This window comes from Lolium rigidum, chromosome 7 (assembly GCF_022539505.1).
Source record: "Lolium rigidum isolate FL_2022 chromosome 7, APGP_CSIRO_Lrig_0.1, whole genome shotgun sequence".
NCBI lineage: Eukaryota > Viridiplantae > Streptophyta > Magnoliopsida > Poales > Poaceae > Lolium > Lolium rigidum.
Window position 1 is genome coordinate 183,031,945 of NC_061514.1, and position 18,244 is coordinate 183,050,188.

General features: G+C 46.7%; 2 protein-coding genes and 2 long non-coding RNA genes across 5 annotated transcripts; 2 read left to right on the top strand and 2 right to left on the bottom strand.

Moving 5' to 3' along the window:
• Positions 1–1,924: 1,924 nt before the first annotated feature.
• LOC124672357 lies at positions 1,925–2,482 on the top strand. Its single transcript, XM_047208596.1, has one exon. The coding sequence runs from the start codon at positions 1,925–1,927 to the stop codon at positions 2,480–2,482; it is 558 nt and encodes a 185-aa protein (XP_047064552.1).
• A 2,986-nt stretch (positions 2,483–5,468) lies between these two features.
• On the bottom strand, positions 5,469–7,138 carry LOC124679382. Of its 2 annotated transcripts, none has more exons than XR_006994959.1 (3): positions 6,095–6,270; positions 5,851–5,936; positions 5,469–5,498 (listed from the first exon to the last, which is right to left on the bottom strand). It is a non-coding gene; the product is annotated as an uncharacterized LOC124679382 (long non-coding RNA). The 2 variants fall into 2 exon arrangements; XR_006994958.1 differs by lacking the exon at positions 5,469–5,498 and adding an exon at positions 7,044–7,138 and having other exon boundaries at positions 5,505–5,936; positions 6,095–6,161.
• A 320-nt stretch (positions 7,139–7,458) lies between these two features.
• Positions 7,459–8,547, bottom strand: LOC124679383. The gene is made up of 2 exons (XR_006994960.1): positions 8,436–8,547; positions 7,459–7,702 (listed from the first exon to the last, which is right to left on the bottom strand). It is a non-coding gene; the product is annotated as an uncharacterized LOC124679383 (long non-coding RNA).
• Positions 8,548–16,926: 8,379 nt separating this feature from the next.
• Positions 16,927–17,490, top strand: LOC124670354. Its single transcript, XM_047206865.1, has one exon. It carries the CDS (start codon positions 16,927–16,929, stop codon positions 17,488–17,490), a length of 564 nt encoding a protein of 187 aa, XP_047062821.1.
• Positions 17,491–18,244: the final 754 nt, after the last annotated feature.

The following is an 18,244-nucleotide window of genomic DNA, read 5'->3' on the forward strand; positions in this document are numbered from 1 at the left end:
GAGGTATATACATGTACTATTTTCTAAACTGTTGTGTTACGTATGAGTATTTTTTTATTGTACATCAATAAAATCTATTTAATGGTGTATCTAGTAAGATTAATCTGAAGTTGTAAAGGTTAATAGTATTTTTATAACGTTTGGCCAAACTTCGCATGGTTTAATTTTTTTGACTAAATGTATATGTCTTGTTTTTAAGAAATGCATGGAGTATGTCCAAAAGGTATACAATTTTTCCCCTATGATTGACGTGGAATCACTGCTAGAAAATATGCCATTGTCGTGTTCCAAACATATCGGTACACGGCAAAGATGACCTTTGTCGTGTTCGACACATATCGGTACCTAGCAACGGAGATAAACATGGTGAAAGTTGGACAAAATACACGACAAAGAGGGAAAAACACAACAACAAAATTGCACGGCAAAGGGGCGCGACACGTGTCCCCGCCGGCCACATCTAACGGACCTGTTACGACAACATGGCTTTGGCGTGTGTCCTCTACACGGCAAAGCTTTTAGAGCCACTTCAATGCCCATTTTCCGCCCGCGTGGAGGGATTTTCCCGCGTTTCCTTTGTCGTGTACCAGGGAGAGGCACACGGGAAAGAGGTGCATTTGCCGTGTGTAAGGCACCCCTTTGCCGTGTGCTTCTCCCTGCCTCACGGCAAAGGGGTTTCTTGCCTACTTCTCCCTCAACTTTCTCCATGTTAGTTCCTCCCCGTCGGTTTTCCCCGCTATCATTTTGTCATCGCACTACTATATAAAGAGGTGTAGGACGCATAGTTCATCACTCATTTCTTCCTCCACTAGTTCCTGCCGCCACATCCCCTCTCATCACCACCGCCGACCCACGTAGGTCCGTGTTCCGCCGCTGTCGAGATGCCTCGTTGTCGTTGTGCCAATCTAAGCTCAGCATGCTTCATCAAAGTCCAATTGTGGCCCGTGGGCAGTTTCGCGGCCGAAATCACCACCGTCGGAACATGCGTGTGGCTTGGCATCTTCAACACCAGGAAAAAGCCTGCTCGTGCATCGTAGTCAACCTACAATATGCTAGCACGTAAGATTTTCGTGTCGCTCTGGTCCTTCCGGACCATGCGGTTGCTAAATTACCACTTGATAGTACATAGTTTAGTCATCGGCCTACTTCACACTCACGGCCATACTCCTACCCCCCCCCCCCCCACACACACACACACACATGGTGCTTATGCTTCCTTTATTTAAAATACATTTTAAATATATTCAAAGTTCTCAAAAAAAATTGAAAATAAAATATTGAGCATACATCTCCACATCATATGTGTTCATGAAGTCGTTTAAGAAAAAAGTGAGTTTTTATGTGGCTCCCACTGCAAAAGGACAAAATTCCATGCTTAAATAAGGTTTTTTGCTAGACACTTGTTTGTCTTTTTTTTTTTTTTGCACAGGCCACAAAAAAAATAATCATTTGACTATGGGACTGTAAACGAGAACATAAAATGTGGAGGTATACTATCTACATTTTTCTCCAATTTTTTTTAATATTTTAATATTCGTTTTTAGGTAAAAATATCATTTGACTATGGCTAGTGTTGCTTAACTGAACCAGAGTAGTGTAAAATACGGGCAACCTACCGCGGTTGCACGCCGTGTGCAGATCTCACTGTCTTTAGCGGCATCTGACGAGTCTGCAGGGAGTACGTATTCACCACGTACACGCAGCTCCCACTACCAGACCAGGTAGCAACATAGAGAAAGTGATCGATGGATACTTGAGAAACGGAAAAAATATTACGAGTCGACGTCCTGTCCTGGCCCCAGGCAAACGCCAGCCCGTCGGCCTCCTCCTATATATAACTGGCCCTGCAACACATTCACCTCCATCGCAAAATCACACATTTTAACATCAGCAGCAGCTAGAACCTCAAACCAGCTCCAAGACAATGGGTCTCTGCATGTCTAGCAGCGCAGCAGCTGTGGCGGCGGTGCAGGCCGATGGGGCTGCCGCGTCGACGGCGATGGTGCTGCTGCCGACGGGCGAGCTGCGGGAGTACCCGCCCCGGGCCACAGCGGCGCAGGTGCTCCAGGAATCTGTCGAGGCAGGAGGCGGCTGGTTCCTGTGCGACGCCGACGCGATGGGGTTCGAAGGCGCCGTGTCCGCCGTGGGCGGGGCAGAGGAGCTCCGCCCGGGGCAGATATACTTCGTGCTCCCTGCAGAGGCAGGCCGCAACGGGCTCCGCCGGGAGGACATGGCTGCTCTCGCCGTGAAGGCGTCAGCCGCGCTCGTCAAGAAAGCCAGCAGCGGCCGGCGGGTCCGCGCCGGCTCTGTGTCGCCGCTCGTGTTCGCCCCTCCGGAGGAAAAGATCGACCAGAGCACCGCCTACAAGACCGTGCCGGCGCTGGCGGCGAAGAGGCGGCAGGTGGCGCGCGCGAAGAGCGCCGGGAGGATGCAGACGCGGTTCGCGCCTGACCTGACAGCCATTCCCGAGTGTGCGGAGTGATTCCAGACTTCCAACCTTAGAATTTGAGGCTCGCCGACCATTCTTGATACAGAACAACTGAACAAGGAATGACGCGAACATACGGAATTGAGTAGGCGGCTGTCGGATTCTGAGAGCTGACGGACTGTGCGGAGTGTGAGGACTGAGGACAATCGTACAGTACTAATCTGTAATCAGTAGGAAACAATTTTGCTCGTGCTAGTTGAGTTGGTGTTGTAGAAACGAGTCAATGGAGGTAACACAATCAAAATGCTCTGAATTTTGACTGAAAACGCATGTGCTTTTCTTGTCCCATCTTCTTGCTCGAATTTGGCTTTTGGGTCTTAGCCCATGTTTCAATATAATTTCTGATTTTTTTTTGTCCATGCGAGAATCCCACATTGCTAGTTGGGAGAGAATTATACAGGTATATAAGGTGGGCTGTTCTAGTCCTTATAAGTGAGTGAGAAGAGAGAGAGAAAGCCCTTGCGCACTCCTCCTCCTCCTCCGCGTCGCGGGTTGCGGGAATCTCGCCGATCTTTCCGATTTTCATGGACTCGGACGTGGGCTGCGTCCCACGACCTTCCCGAACCGCACTATATATAAGCGCGGTCGCGAATCCTAGCATGTACGAGACACCCTATGCGACTGCCTCTTTCCAGTACATTCCGTCACCGCCTTCATCTTTCTCACCCCATCCTTCGGCAGGATAGTAGGCCTCCGGAACCTTGCCTCTCGTAGACCTGTACGGATGAGTGGCAATCAGGTTTTTGGGGAGCGCTTACGCGCGACTACTGGCGACGAGTTCCTGAAGTACGACTTCTCCCCGGACATCGATAACCTCTTCGGCAACCTCAACATGGGCGACAACCATGATACCGCCAACGCTGGACGGTACGTGTTCATGTCCTCCTCGTTTCAGATCTTACTAGAGTTTCTACTATTTGGAGTAGATGTGATAGGTCTATCTTGTGTAGATGCTATATGTTCATCTACACTGTTGATCTACATGATTAGTTCATCTACTGTTTATGTAGTCATGATTTATCAAGTATTAGTCCAGTTTAATTTATATGATAATTTCGTTAGGGCATCTTCATGGGTGGGTTCTTTAGGGCTGCCCGACCAAAAGAAAATGCACACCTGGATGTCTCAAACCATGACAACGAAGCCGGCTACAAGCCGTGCAACCTCTGCATGGGCGAGACAAAGGTCCTATTTGTGAACCGGTTGTTCAGTTTCGCTCGGCTGGCCAGGGGCGGAGTCAGGATTTAGGCAGGGGTGGGGAGGGGGTAACAATGATTACAAAATGCAACCTATCCTTGTTATCTACAACTATACTTCTGTTTTTCCTTTTCTCACGAGCTAAAAATCTCTTATATTTAGTAGTCTGTGTTCTCAACATGTCTAATTAATTTTGCCGTTGTGGTCGGATTCTTTTTTACAAAATCTCTCCTCCCGTGGATTTTCTTCTCCCCTATCCCCCGTCTCGCTGGTTGACGCGCTGCCAACCCCAATCCCCGACATGGAATCCTTGCTCCTCCCACCCGCATAATCTCTGATCTCTCCTGACCAGTAGCTACGACCTCAAGAGCGACCTCATCGTGAACCTCGAGAAGGACACGCCGGCCTCCCCTCGACTAGCACGTCCCGACATCCCACATCCATTCAATCAGCTCCTCCAAATTGACCTCCACGAGCTGCGACCACGACGGGAGTCACGCAAGTAGCTAACCTGCTCGGGCCTTGATCTAGAGTCTCCAAGCTTTTAAATCTCGGGATTTGTCTTCGTTTCTTTCTAGTTTTGTGTGTGTGGATTTTTTAGGAATTGTTCCTACCTCCGGAATTGGTTCCTCGAACTTTTAGGGAAAACATATGGTGCGTGATAAGAATGAGACGTCTATATTACTAAATCGAAAAGAGAAAAGTGAGAGGTGTGTTCTTCAAACTTTTAGGGACTTTTTGGTGCAAACTAGGTTTAGGTTCCTGGACTTCTTTACAAAATACAAGCACCAATCTTGGAGCACCTACATGGGATGGAGGTGTGTGATAAGACCGAGACGTATATACCTATTGGTTGTTCGCATAGGCCACCACGCATTATGGGTTACTAATTCCATGGTGTTGATGCAGTGCTCTATAATTACAACTACATGTCGACGTCACCACCACCACCACCGCACAAGACTCCTCATCGAGCCTAGATCTAATCCCCGTCGCTTCGCACGACGAGGTCGGCGACCTCCAGCAGGGAATCACCACACGCAGGACCGCCTCCCTGCATCCCCAAGCCAGCTGGAGCCCTCGCCGTCCCCACGGCGATCCTCTGTCTTTGAGGTATCAGCAGACGGCATTGTTGTCCTCGCCCGGTATCAGCTCTTCCTTTGAGACAAAGAGGGCAAGACCTTGGACGGCTTCTTTGTCGTTGTTGGGAAGAGGAAGAGATAAGTGCACTGCTACACCTATTTGTTGAGGTGGAATTTTCAGGCATGTTGTTATCAAGAATCTTGACTGCAGGAGAAATAATTGAGACCAAACGATGGTGTTAAGTAAAGCCAGAGACCAATATTACTGAATTAAAAGTGAGCAAGATAAACAGGCAGCCAATTCAGTAGTTGACAATACATTATTGAACCAAACTGATGTGTTTAGGCTAGAACACTGTATTTGAAAGAGGACAGCATCATTCATACAGGAAGAACATCATCATTCATATAGAACGCATGATCACGGCCAATTCTCGTTCAGGTTTGATTCCAGGAAGAGGCTCAACAACGCCACCACCGTGTCAGCATCGTGTGGCTGCTCCTGCATCTTCCGCTGCAGTGGCTCCTTCATGTAGTCAATCTCGTCTCCCATCATTGACATCCCGTCCTTCTGCCACAAAAGAGAAGTAAAAAATCCACACCAAATCAGTCCAGAAATAAAAGAAAATAGAATCAAGCAGACAGAGAAGCAGAGAAACACGCATACCTCGGCGCCGGAAACGACGAATCAGAAGGGGGCACACGCCTCACCGCCGCCAAGCGCCAAAAACCTGCAGAAGCGCAGGAAAGGAACAACATATGACCAACAGTTTTTTTCCCCCGAAATTATCACATCGAAATCAAGTTACAATGAAGGAGGCTAGCAGGCCAGGAAAAATAATACTAATCTGCAAAAAAGATTGTTTTTGTTTCTCCCACAGAAGAATCAAAATAATCAAGTAGTAAGCTCAAATTGACAGTTTGTAGTCCCATAGACGACAGAATATCAACTAATCCATTACCGTTTCCCTAAACATCAAGGCTTTTGCAATGTGAAAGCTCGCCATGTCATAACATGGGTATTCATACATTCGACATTTTCCCATATTGTTCTAGAGGATGTAGTTAAAGCAATCAGGGCACCTTTGGCATTTACGCTCGCTGTTGCAGTTCTTGCAGTTCTGGTAAGTCTAAATCCTCTTACGGACTGCAAGACATGGAATTGAAAACTGACCATTCAAAAAGAAAAAGAAAAACACAAGATCAGTTTGCAACATATAACAGTGATCTATTGGAATTCTACAAATCTCCAGTCTGATATTTGTACAGATAGCGAGAAAAGTAAGTAGTTCAACACGAACTTGAGAAAAACACAACACGTGGCTACCTGTTGGCGACGAACGAAATAAAAACATGGAGGAACTCTGAACTTACGGGGAAGTGCTCTGCTGGTACTGAAAATGAAAATCATCTGAGTAGAAGTTATTCAAATATATAGTCCAATTAACAACAGTACTTCTGGGAAGCATTTTAATACATTCAGTTGCAGGAAATGATTCTTGTGTGTGGCAAAGGAAACTGTTTTCCTACCCCTTTATAGGGAAAGAATTTTTCTGCAGGAAAATCTACACCGGAATATTACTTGGTCATAAGTAAAACATAAATGAGCTACAAAGAATTTAAACTATTGCATCAGGCGCATTACTATGACATTATCTGAACAGTCCTATTGCGAAGCACGTGCTACGAAAAAGAGCTCTGACTGGTTTGTTGCAATACATTGGATTGACTCAGATCTGATTTCACAGATTTCAGAAGGAAGATAAGCAAACCAGGTCCACCTACAAACTTAAAAAACTGATTGTACAAATTTCAAAATCAAGAGAAGCAAACCAGTCTGTCTACAAACTTAGGCCCCGTTTGGCAGCTCTGCATTTTTAATGCATTCTGAGAATACTACAGTTTTAAAAAAAACTGAAGCATGAAACATTGTGAACTTTTTGCCTGTCAACTAAAACTACATTATTAATACTGCAGTATTCCTAAAACTGTGGTATTTTCTCTGTATCTAAAAAACAACCCAAACCTTTTTTTAGACAATGAGAAAGCCAGAAAAAAAGGAGCCGCGTCGCTCGCTCTTCTATGCTACCACCACCAGTGCCAGATGCCATATCTACTCAACTAACTACTGCTTACTCAATAGTCTGAATCTGACACTACATTATTATTTTCTAACCCAAATGAAAGGATCTGTAAAATAGGGTAGCTGATTGAAAGAGAAAAAGGGAATGGTACATGTAATGAGTAAGAGCACAGCATAGAAATTGTATACATACCTTCTCCTTTTCTTGGAGCCGAAACTGAGGAACGTTCACACAACTGAAGAACTATTTACCAAATAAGAAGATGAACAACCTGCAAAAAAGCCTTCTCGCAGTTCATTCTCTCAGAGCTAACTGAACAAAATAACATGTACTCAACCTGCTGCAATATATGCATATATTTTCTTAGAAGGGAGACGCACACCTGCCGGCAGCAGTGAAGCTCCGGAACTGGAGCTGGATGCGCCATCCTGGGGAATCGGGCTGGATGCACAATCTTGGGGACGGTAGCCACGACCATGTTCGTACTGTGGCTGTTCGGCGAAGTCGACCACAGGCTCAATGGAGCCGCAGCGACATCCAGACTCCATGGCCGCAGGTCCACCCGTTGTGTGGAGTGAGACAGAGAAACCAACAGGTTTTTCTTCTCTTTATCTCATCCTTCAATTCTGCATGTTTACTGGAATTGTGGTGAGTTTGCTTCTCTTTTCCTTGCGCGATCTCTTTGTCAAAAGATGACTGAGCTGCTGAAACCTGAGGAAAAATCACGACGACATGATCAAGCAGCTAACAGCTCAAAGGAATCAATTTAAAGAATCACATGTACATGCGCTAGCTCTTTTTTGATTCTTCATAATTTTCTTCCAAGATGTTAACTCGTTGAGAAGTTGAACCTGACATTCATACATAGCATTACTTAAAAGAAGTTGCAAAATTCTACTCTTTAAATCAGATTCTGCATGTGAATCGGTTATTTTGAACCAAATAGCTGAACTTCAGGAAAATATTACAGACCACTGTTGAAAGTAAATGTGATAAATCATAAATACTGGCTCCAAGCTTCAAAAATGGTAACAACAGAACAAAAAAGAGAGTTCTCTTGATTGTGTTTTTTGATACTGCTAGGTTTAGCTCTGTGTGCAACCTTAGGTACTGATTGGTTTATGTTTGGGAGGAAATATCCTAGAAGGAACTTCTCGGTATGTTTTCCAATACGTAATAAAAAATGAAAGTCTGTTCTTAGTGGGAAATCAGGAACCACAGATCAATACGTAGAACAGCATGTTTGCAATCTTTTCAACTTAACAGAAAACCTAATATTTTCCCTGCCAACTAAATTACTCCTAACTCTTTCAGTTAGTTTAAGCTGACCATCAGACCAACAAATCGGTGCAGATGTAATAAAACAAACAGATACTCCTCAAAGGAAAGCCTCCTAATAAATTTCTAAGGTCCTCAGTTGCGCAATCTGATTGAAAAAAATGAGTGTTCTCGGTCCTACATTTACATCGAAGAAACAATTTTTTTTATCATTAACCGGGTTAAATCAACTTAAGTCTATTTCCCTTAGCATTGACACTGGATGTACAAAATATTGTCACATGGTAAAAGAAGATAGTGACTTACGTAAGCACTTACACCAAACCTGAGCATGCATAAGAGTTATAGCTTCATATTTTATCTTGAGATGTACATGAATCTTTGAATCACAGTTAAAAGACCAATAGCCAAATAGCTTAGGATGGCACATCCTCAACCAACGAAACATGCGTCTTTTCTTTCCTGGCCTGCGCCATAAAAGTAAGAATTTTTAGCATAGGAAGGTATACTGTGTAGCGGGAATCTAAAGGTGAACAATCCAACTCGAAAGGGCATGTAATTTATCGCGAATATAAGAATCCCAAGTGTGCCAGGAAAGGAAGAAGAACGAAATAAGAAGCAGAAGGCCTACGTAAGCAGGCATCGATGGACGCTCGATTGAAACGGGAAAACGAATACAGGTCACGGACAAAAACAGGAACTGCAAAGAATATGAGAAAAGTTAAATTAAGAGAACACAAAGAATATGAAGAAAGAAGCAAAGTAGTCTCCACGCTACAAATTGATTCATCTGAACTCAGTCAGGGCATCATCCAACGATGAAGAGGGAGCGGTGACGGGAGATGTTGCATCTCCGGAACTGGAATCTGAAAGAAAAGAAGGACGGCCACTGGAGCGAGGTAGAGCGGCGAGCCGTGCGTTTGGGAGGCGAGGTCGCACGGGCTGCACTTACCTGCTCGCTGCGGATCCGAGAGGGGCAAGAGGGAGGAGGCCACCGCGTCGGACGCCTCCACCGTCTTGAGCGCATTCTTCAGCATGTTGTGGCCGCTGATGACATAGATCTTGCCGCCCGCCTCGGCGCACGCGAAAAAAATACCGCTGCTCTTCACAGCGTGGTGGAGTCGACGGCGGCGTGGCCTTGTGCAGCCCTCCCGCGCCGCGCCATCTCCTCGAGCTCATCGACGGCGGCGTGGCGGAGTCCTCCTCGTGACGCGACACTTCCTCACGGCCCATGGTCGCTGGCGGCAAGGCGGCCGATTCGACGGCTGCCTGGCGCAGCCCTCCCTGCTACGGGCCTCGTCGCGCTTGTCGGCGGCGGCCTGGAGGAGCCTCTTGCGGCGCAACAGCTCGCCTTGTCCTCCGTCACGCCTTCCCCGCCGCCACCGTCGGCTCTTTCGTCTCGTCCACCTCCGCGGCGTCGGCCCTGCCGTCGGGACGGGCCGAAGGAGAGCCGCGCTGGCGAGGCACGGGCGCGGGAGGCTGCGAGAGTGAATCGAGCGGCCACCAGCCTCGCGACGGCCATGAAGATGAGCCGCCGGTGGACATCGCTATATGCATCCGCTCCACTGCGGCAGCAAGCGGTGTCGAGCGGTGATGTGGGGCCGTAAGGTGGGGCGGGACGTGTGGTGAAGGAAGAGAAGGCAGCGGAGGGTCTGGTGGGGGAAAGATTTTTTTAGATCGGTAAACGGTGGTCAAAGCGGTGGTGCGGCAATTAAGGCTGGTGCCATTGCGGGCGGTAGCGGGGGCGTTAACGGCGGCGATGGGGCGAGAGAGGGGCGGGAGGCGGGCGAGACGAGAGGGAGCGGCGCCGGCGGGGGCGCCCGGCGCTATCGCCCGCTCCCGCCCGCCGCCGCCCGCGTTGGCGGCGAGAGCGAGGGGGGAGAGGGGCGAGTGGCGGGGCGGCGCGATGGCGACGCGGGCGAGAGGAGGGGCGAGAGGCGGGGCGACGCGGGCGAGAGGTAGAAGAAGACGACCTGGTCGATTTTTTCTTTTTTCTTTTTTTCTTTCCTTCTTTTATTCTTTAAATGTCAGTTTTTATTTTATTTTCTTTCCTTCTTTTATTTTCTTTCCTTTTTTTACTCTTTCAGTTCAAAATACAAACACAAGTACACACTTGTCATATAGGCTATTTAGAAAAATAAGAAACATAATTTGTATTTTTATTAATTATTATGTAATCGGTAACATTTTTAGTTGAATAATTTTCTTGCATTATTTTGAATGTCTACAAAAATTCGGGTGAAATAACTTAATGTGAAAAAGAAATGGTGATGTGAAGAAGAGAGAAGTGAGAGATGGCACTATAGCCCGTGCATTGGCACCGTGGGGTGAGAGTGGGGTGAGAGTGAGGGAAAAAGCTGACGTGGCGGATGAGAGTGAGGTGAGGCATTGGCACCAGCCTAAGGACATGAATCCACCATAAATAACTACATCCACGCAGAGCAGAAGCACAAGCGGATCCTCGGGAGAGAAAACACGTTGAAGTTGTGGACAGCACACCACCTCTGAAAAATAGTACAGACCATCTGAATTGCACACATGAAATTCACGATAAAAAGCAAACCAGTAAAAGGGTACGTGTCATACAGATGGTTAATCCGAAAAAAAATCAAAATTAGGAGAAAAAAGAAGGTTGTTCATGGATAAGTATAGTATTATACGTGTACTCATCTAGTCATCTAGTCCCTTTCTTTATCGTTCTCACACATAGAACGCACGGGTGCCTGTGTCCAGCTTAGGTATAGGTGTGGATACAAAGTAAACTCATACGGAGTACAACGGCTCAGGTTGGACTCGCACGTCGCTGTATACTGCGCTGTAGCTACGGAGAAAAGTGTTTCGAACGGTTCGAGGTCAACATGGGCACCTACCTGGGCTGGGCAGCGTCGCCACGCCGCCGTCCCCCATCACCTCCATCGCCCGTGCCGATCGCGCGCGCTAGGCTGCGGCGAACAGACCCTGCACCGGCTAGTCGCTGCCGCTCGCTTTCCGACGTTCCATCTCTTCTTGCCGACGTGCGTGCGTGCACACTGGATGCCTCCATCTCTACTTTCCGACCTTCTCCTACGTGTGTACGTCTACATGTACAATGCGCTTTAGCCAAATTAGTACTGTGTGCAATTTCATGTGATCGAGGTTTCAGCCAACTCGCCTAGAAACAGCAAAACATGGTGCTTACTGTGTCATGATTATTCAGAGATAGACCATCGCCATATATATATAGCCAAGTATTACCTCTTTACATAAAAGGAGGTCGCAAGTATGTCTAAATTTAGATATATTTAGACACTCTTTAGTTTATAGATACATCCGAATTTATATAATCTCCGACACTCTTTTATAGACGTAGGGGGTACTTGTAGTTACTACTCATGCATGTTGTTTACGTGCACCCATTCGTGTTTAACACTTTCTCCGTTCACTAATATAAGATGTTTTAGCTTTTAGTAGATTCATCTATTTTGGTATGTATCTAGTCTACTTTTAGTGTGTATGTTTATAGTGTGCATCTAATTCACTTTGAGTGTCTAAAACATCTTATATTTGTGAAAGGATGGAATAATAGATGTTCTCCAGCAAGCACCAAATATATTACTACTCCCTATGTTCCCTAATCCCTAATAATTAGAAGTTTCGTTAATATAAGACAAAATACAATTTGGTAGTTTCGCTAAATTAAAATGTCTTATATTAGTGAATATACCAACAAGAAGAATATAACAAGAAAAATTACTAAAAATTGCAATGTGTTGTCTTCAGATTCCTGCGGTACAACTGAACCACTACGGGAAATGCACGATGTGTCGATGGCCAGAAACTTTGGTCGGCATAGAACCTAGTCCTGACAGTCCACCAACGGTGTCGTCGGCACAGCTTAGCCGTCGGCGTAGGCTCCCTTGTGCTGATAGCCACCATCGGCACAGCTCCTTCGTGTGCCGAGAGTGACCGTCGGCACAGGGGGTTCCGTCCTGATAGAGAGATAAACGGTGTTTGGACTAGGCCCTATGCCGATGGCTTTGCCGTCGGCACAAGCTCTTTTGTTGCTCCACGCACACCCACCCCGCCGTGGATTGATATCACATTTTTAGTTTTGGAAAAAATAAAATAAAATGATAGAAAATTCAAAAAATAAATTCCATCGAGATGGCCATGTGTTATGTCATATAGTTTTAATAAAAATTAACAAGCATGAATTTTGATATATTATGCAAAATGGTGTAATGTTTTGGTAAAATGGCTATTCTGGTTGCATTCAACCTCCGATGAAAATGTTTTTTATATAAAAATGTATCTACAGAAAATTTACATCTTCTGTTCCATGTAGTGAACCTTACATGCCCAGCTAGCCTGTCTTGACCATCATGAGCTATCTTCAGAGTTCCTTGAGAATTTCACTTGTCTTGACTAATGGCACTCAACGTTTTGGTTCAATGTGAATAAATTTGTTGTTCTTACATAGATTTATCAGGGGATGTTTTCGAATTATAAGCATTAGCATATAAAAATAACATTGTGCTATTTATCATTCATACACATATAATTCAAGACTTTAGAGATTGTGTTGATATTTGAAAGATGCCTCATGTTTTCTACAATTTATCACCCCACCCCCACTAAGCTGACATTGCTTTAACCGGCAGCGATGATATAGCACAAGAAACATCAAGACCGAGCTGCGCTGCGATGGCTTCTTGACAACTTGATGATGCGGTACATCTAGCAAGAGATATTTAGATGTTCTAATTGATGAACTTACAGAAGATATTCAAGAAAATGATGGAATTTTGCCATTGCCAAAAGAGTTCTATACGTCATTAAAGATTCATTGTTGGTATGTTTTTAGGTCCTACCGTATTAAAGTTTGCCCTATCTCTGATTCTTTTCGTCATCTGCCAAGGAATATTGTGCGTGATAGATAAGCATTTGCGGACACAACAGGGTAAATAAGCTATCTTGCAAAAGGATTAGAGAACATTGAGTGAATACATGTTTGTATTTTAGTATGTAGGATGATCATCTTTACTTTTGAAATACATACCGACATCCTAGATTCTACAAGGTTTGTGCATATTCATATATGCTGCCAATAATTGATCGTGAGTTATATAACTTGTGGTGAAAATTATGCCATAAACATATATATATGCTGCCAGACAACACAAAGCATTTGAGATGACGCACTGCTCTTTTGTACTATCTTCCTTTTCGGTTGCCTTCATGAGAATAGGAAGATAAGATCCGGAAAAGTCTGCCAAAGCAACTCCAAAAGTAAAATTAGATTATACATTGATCTTTCTTTTGCAGTTGCCGGCAGGCAAGGTTGTGAAATGTAATGGCGGTTGATCAGCCAATTAGATTAATTAATCCTGGAAACTACTATGGATTAGAACGATTCTCTAGCCACATGTTATTTTAAGACTAACAATCCTTTCCACTAACTGCGTAAGAAAGTGCACACGTATCATATATGCTAATAATTAACAAACTGATCCGTATCACAGTATTCGTATCTGGTTTACCTGAATCCGATTCAGGTCACAGAAGCTTTACGTATATGCGACCCCAAGGGATACAAAAGCGACAATATATATACGAAAGTAAGAATTTGAGTGTGCCCCCACAAAACTATATGAAACTGGGCCTCTTTGTTTGAGCTTTTAGGTGTTTTTCACCAAAAAAAGTAGGACAAACGAAACAAACGGCCCGGCTGCGCGTTAAGCATGTGCTCCTCCCGTGTAGACGAAAAAGCACCTCCCGGAGGTGCTTCCCGAGCTTTTGTTCGTTACACCAAACCGTCATATGGCAATGTCCTTGTTCTTTTGATTATTTACAACAAATCTACCACCGCAGTCCAACACAGCAGTTTGTACGTAAGGCCCTATTTGTACGTGCTTTGGACCAGCTCGTCTGGCGTGCTTGGACACGATTTCATTCTTTATTGATTCTGGCTGAACGTACGTACTAGTTTTACATTAGCAAACGAGAAGATTGTACATGCACCTTGGCTCGTCTAATAAATTTCTATCTGACTCGTAAAAAGAGATGGCACATGCACCGTTCATTCATTATTGATTCGCAACAATGATTTGGCTTGGTTCGATATGTCTTGGGCATTAGTCACTAACTATATTATTGCAGCTGTATGAAAAAAAAGTGGTTGATAGAAAATTTTAATAAATTATAAGACGGAAATTATGTTAGTTAATGATTTTAAAATTATGCATATTCTTGTGTTAGAACGGTATTATATAGTGATCTTTTTTATAAAAGAAGAATTAGAAATTCATATGTTACTTATTACATGTAAACCGGCAAAACTTACTTTGAGGCTATTTTAGAGAATTCATCAATTTACAGCCAAACAGCCAGTCACAGAGCCAAAGAGTAAAATTTAAAACAGTAGCTTTTCCTGCGCAGCAGCTTTTCCTGCACAGCTACACAGCTAGCCACAGCCAGCCCAAACAAAGAGGCCAATCTACTGCGGGTCGGTACTATCACTATCAGTAATCTACGCATGAAGGTGTTTTTCTGTTCCAAGTGGACAGGAAGAAAAGCCTCACGAGGTTGCTGAGTCTGATCGATCCAACAAACTTAGTTAACCATATGAACACCTGATCCACAGTCCACTCACATAGTTAACCATATCAGCCCCTGGTAAATCTCCATGCGCATTCCTATCTGGTTATCCCATCACCGTAAGCGTCATCATTGCTTAATGGCCGGAGCGCTTCCAAAATCCGAGGAAAAAAATCCCATAAATTAATTTTCCTTTCTTGCTTCGATCTTGCGAAACGCCGTTCGATGGATCACTCGCTCGCGTGGCACTCGAAATTTGGATGTATCTAAATGTCGATACTATTTGAATCACCATAAGCTATATTTTTACAATGTGTATTTGGTATTATTATAGTTGTGTGATATTTTTCACTATAGTTTTGATCAAACTTAATAGAGCTTGCTAGAACTCAATCTAATTTCCGTCAAAAAAAAAAGAACTCAATCTAATAAAAAAAAGGAAGCACGAAGCTAGTTAGTTTTGCTTGATTAGACCAGAGCAGTGTAAGCGTAAGATTCACTTTAGCTGTTCTTTTCAAACGTACCATGGGTAACTACCGCGGTTACACGACGTGTGCAAATCTTACTGTCGTTTGCGCCCTGTTGACGAGTCTGCACGGATCACGTACGTATTCGGCACGTACACGCAGCTCCCACTCCCAGACCAGATAGCAGTAGCAAGAACGAAATATATGGAGAAAGCGATGGATAACTGAGAAACAGAAAAATATGACGAGTCGACGTACGCCCGCCCTGGCCCCATGCAAACGCCAGCCCCGTCATGCTCCCTCGTCTCCCTCCATCCTCGCCTTCGCCTCCTCCTATATATAGGAAAATGATTAGATTCCCCCGGGGGCTGCGCGTCTCGCAGCCTCCGGGTCGCGCGTCGTACGATTTGCCCCAATCACTTGGTCAAAAACCAGCCACGTCAGCTCCTTATCTCTTCCTCACCAGAAACCTCTCGTCCACGCCCGCTCCGCCCACCTCCCCGTCGGCGCCGCCCACCTCAGTGCATTTCCCTCCGAAAGCTTCGCCCTCCTCGCCGGCCGCTCCCGAGCCCCTCGCCGGCGCAGCTTCCCGCCAACGCACGCGGCCGCCGTTCTCCTTCCCGCGCCGGCCTCGAGCTCCTCTCCCGCCCCCGTCGCCCTCCCTCGCTCGTCTCGACCTCGACCCGCTCCGGCCGTCCGTGTCCTCCTCGCGTGAGCACCGTCCGGCCGCCGCTCGCGTCCGCGCCAAGGCCGCGCCGTCGGAGCTCCTCCTCGACCTCGGGCACGAGCTCGCCCGTCGCCATGAAGCTCTAGCCCCGGCGCACGGCTCGGGGAGGCCGTCGCCGCCATGAATCCGCTGCGGAGGAGGGCGGTGGGCCGCGGGCGGGGTGGGCGTGCTTCCGGCCGGTGGACGTGGTTGCTACAAGAGACGGCCGACTTTGCTAATGCTCTGTTTTGCTACCGCCGTGGTTGATGGTGTCCTGATTTGGGGACTTTGCTCCACTAGCTACATAGATATATAATTTTGCTATTTTTGCTACCTCAAAGTGCTACGAAGCCACGATGCTACAATAGTATATTTCTTTGCTACAATTATTAAAATTGTTTTGCTACTTTTGGTACAAAATTAAGCTACGATTTTTCGACGAGGTTGGGTTTGCTACGATTTTCCGGCGGAGGGTGGATTTTTGCTACCATAGACATAGGGCGTTGCTCCTAGCAGCTTGTGGCGTTGCTGTCCTTGACGGACGGAGTTGCTACAACCTCGGACGGCGTTGCTGCCGGCTGCAGGCGATGTCTCCGTTTGATGTTTTAGAGAATTTGCAACATATGAATAAAAAAGTTTGCTACAATTTATTTGCGGTTTTGCTACATCTGCGTAATATTTTTTGCTACGTGGTCTCCGGCGAGGTCTCCAGCGAGCCCAGCTTTTTTAGTTTCTTTTCTGAAACGAACCGTTTTTTGCTTCAGTCATTTGCTGCCGGGGGTGATTTTTTGCTACCGAAGATGGTTTTTTTGCTACATGCAAATCTAATCGTTAAAATGGTTGATCCGACGGCTGGGGATCCGGGGGTTGGGGAATCAGATCCCCGGGGGACGCCCAGCAGTTTCCATATATATAACTGGCCCTCCCAGACATTCACCTCCATCGCCATCTCACTCAGTGCTTCTTCTTCCTCCAGGTTCATACATACAACAACATCACACCAGCTTCACAACAGTAGCAGCAGGAAGCTCAAACCAGACCGAAAACAATGGGTCTCTGCTTGTCTAGCAGCGGGGCAGCCGTGGCGGCGGTGCAGGCCGATGGGGTGGCCGCGTCGACGGCGATGGTGCTGCTTTCGACAGGCGAGCTGCGGGAGTACCCGCCCCGGACAACAGCCGCAAGGGTGCTCGAGGAATCCGTGGAGGCAGGAGCCGGCTGGTTCCTGTGCGACGCCGACGCGATGGGGTTCGACGGCGGCGTGTCCGCCGTCGAGGGGGCCGAGGAGCTTCGCCCGGGGCAGATCTACTTCGTGCTCCCCGCGGAGGCCCGGCTGAACGGACTGCGGAAAGAGGACATCGCCGCGCTCGCCGTGAAGGCCTCCGCGGCGCTCGTCAAGAAATCAAGCACCGGACGGCGTAGGCGCGGCGTTTCCGTGTCGCCGCTCGTGTTCGCCCCTCCGGAGGAGAAGGTCGACCAGACCGCCGCCTACAAGACCGTGCCGGCGCTCGCGGCGAAGAGGCGGCAGGTGGCCCGCGCGAAGAGCGCCGGGAGGATGCAGACGCGGTTCGCGCCCGACCTGAGCGCCATTCCCGAGTGCGACGCCAGCGAGTGATCCATCGAACGGTCGTTTCGGGAGATCGAAGCAAGAACGGAAAATTTAGGTGATATTTTCGTCGGATGTTGGAGGCGCTCCGGCCATCCTGGAAACAGAACAAGCAGTGACGCGGACGGACGGAACTAATGGCGCCAGTGGCTGTCGCGATCCTAGACAGAGTAATTCTAACTGACGGACTGTGCAGAGTGTGTGGAGCGAGGGGAATCGTAATTTGTAATTTGTAGGAAACGATTTTGCTCCTGTTAGTTGAGTTGAGTTGTGTTGGTCCTTTGAAAACGAGGGAATGGAGGCTACGCAATCAAAATTTTCTGAATTTTGAACAAAGACATGCGCTTTTCTTTGTCTAGTGCCCTTGTCTTTTTTTTTTTTTTTTTAACAACGTCTAGTGCCCTCGTCAGATGTTTGCAACCTGCAAAGATAACACTCGCACGGACTGCACGATGGAAAATTATCGTGCCCGACCTGAGCCTCAGAAGATCGACCTTTGCAGCTCGCGTCAGCTCGATACACCTTCTGGTCTCGTCTGTACGCCTGTCTATCGTTCTAGGCAGCTTCACGTTGGCCTGTGCTTTCCGTGAGAGTTTGCTGTTCGTTCGACGATCGACGCTCGACGGGAACCTTTGTTGCTTTGTGTGCGTGAGTGCTGCTACACGGCCACTACCGCCTGGCAAGTGGGCAAGTGGCAGCGGCGCACACTGCTTTGCTCCTACGGTTTTCATGAGCGTTTCCCATAGCCAAGGCGTTCTCGTGT

Excerpts from the sequence above, each read along its gene's own strand:
- LOC124672357 (XM_047208596.1), top strand. The coding sequence starts at position 1,925 with ATGGGTCTCTGCATGTCTAGCAGCGCAGCAGCTGTGGCGGCGGTGCAG.
- LOC124670354 (XM_047206865.1), top strand. The coding sequence starts at position 16,927 with ATGGGTCTCTGCTTGTCTAGCAGCGGGGCAGCCGTGGCGGCGGTGCAG.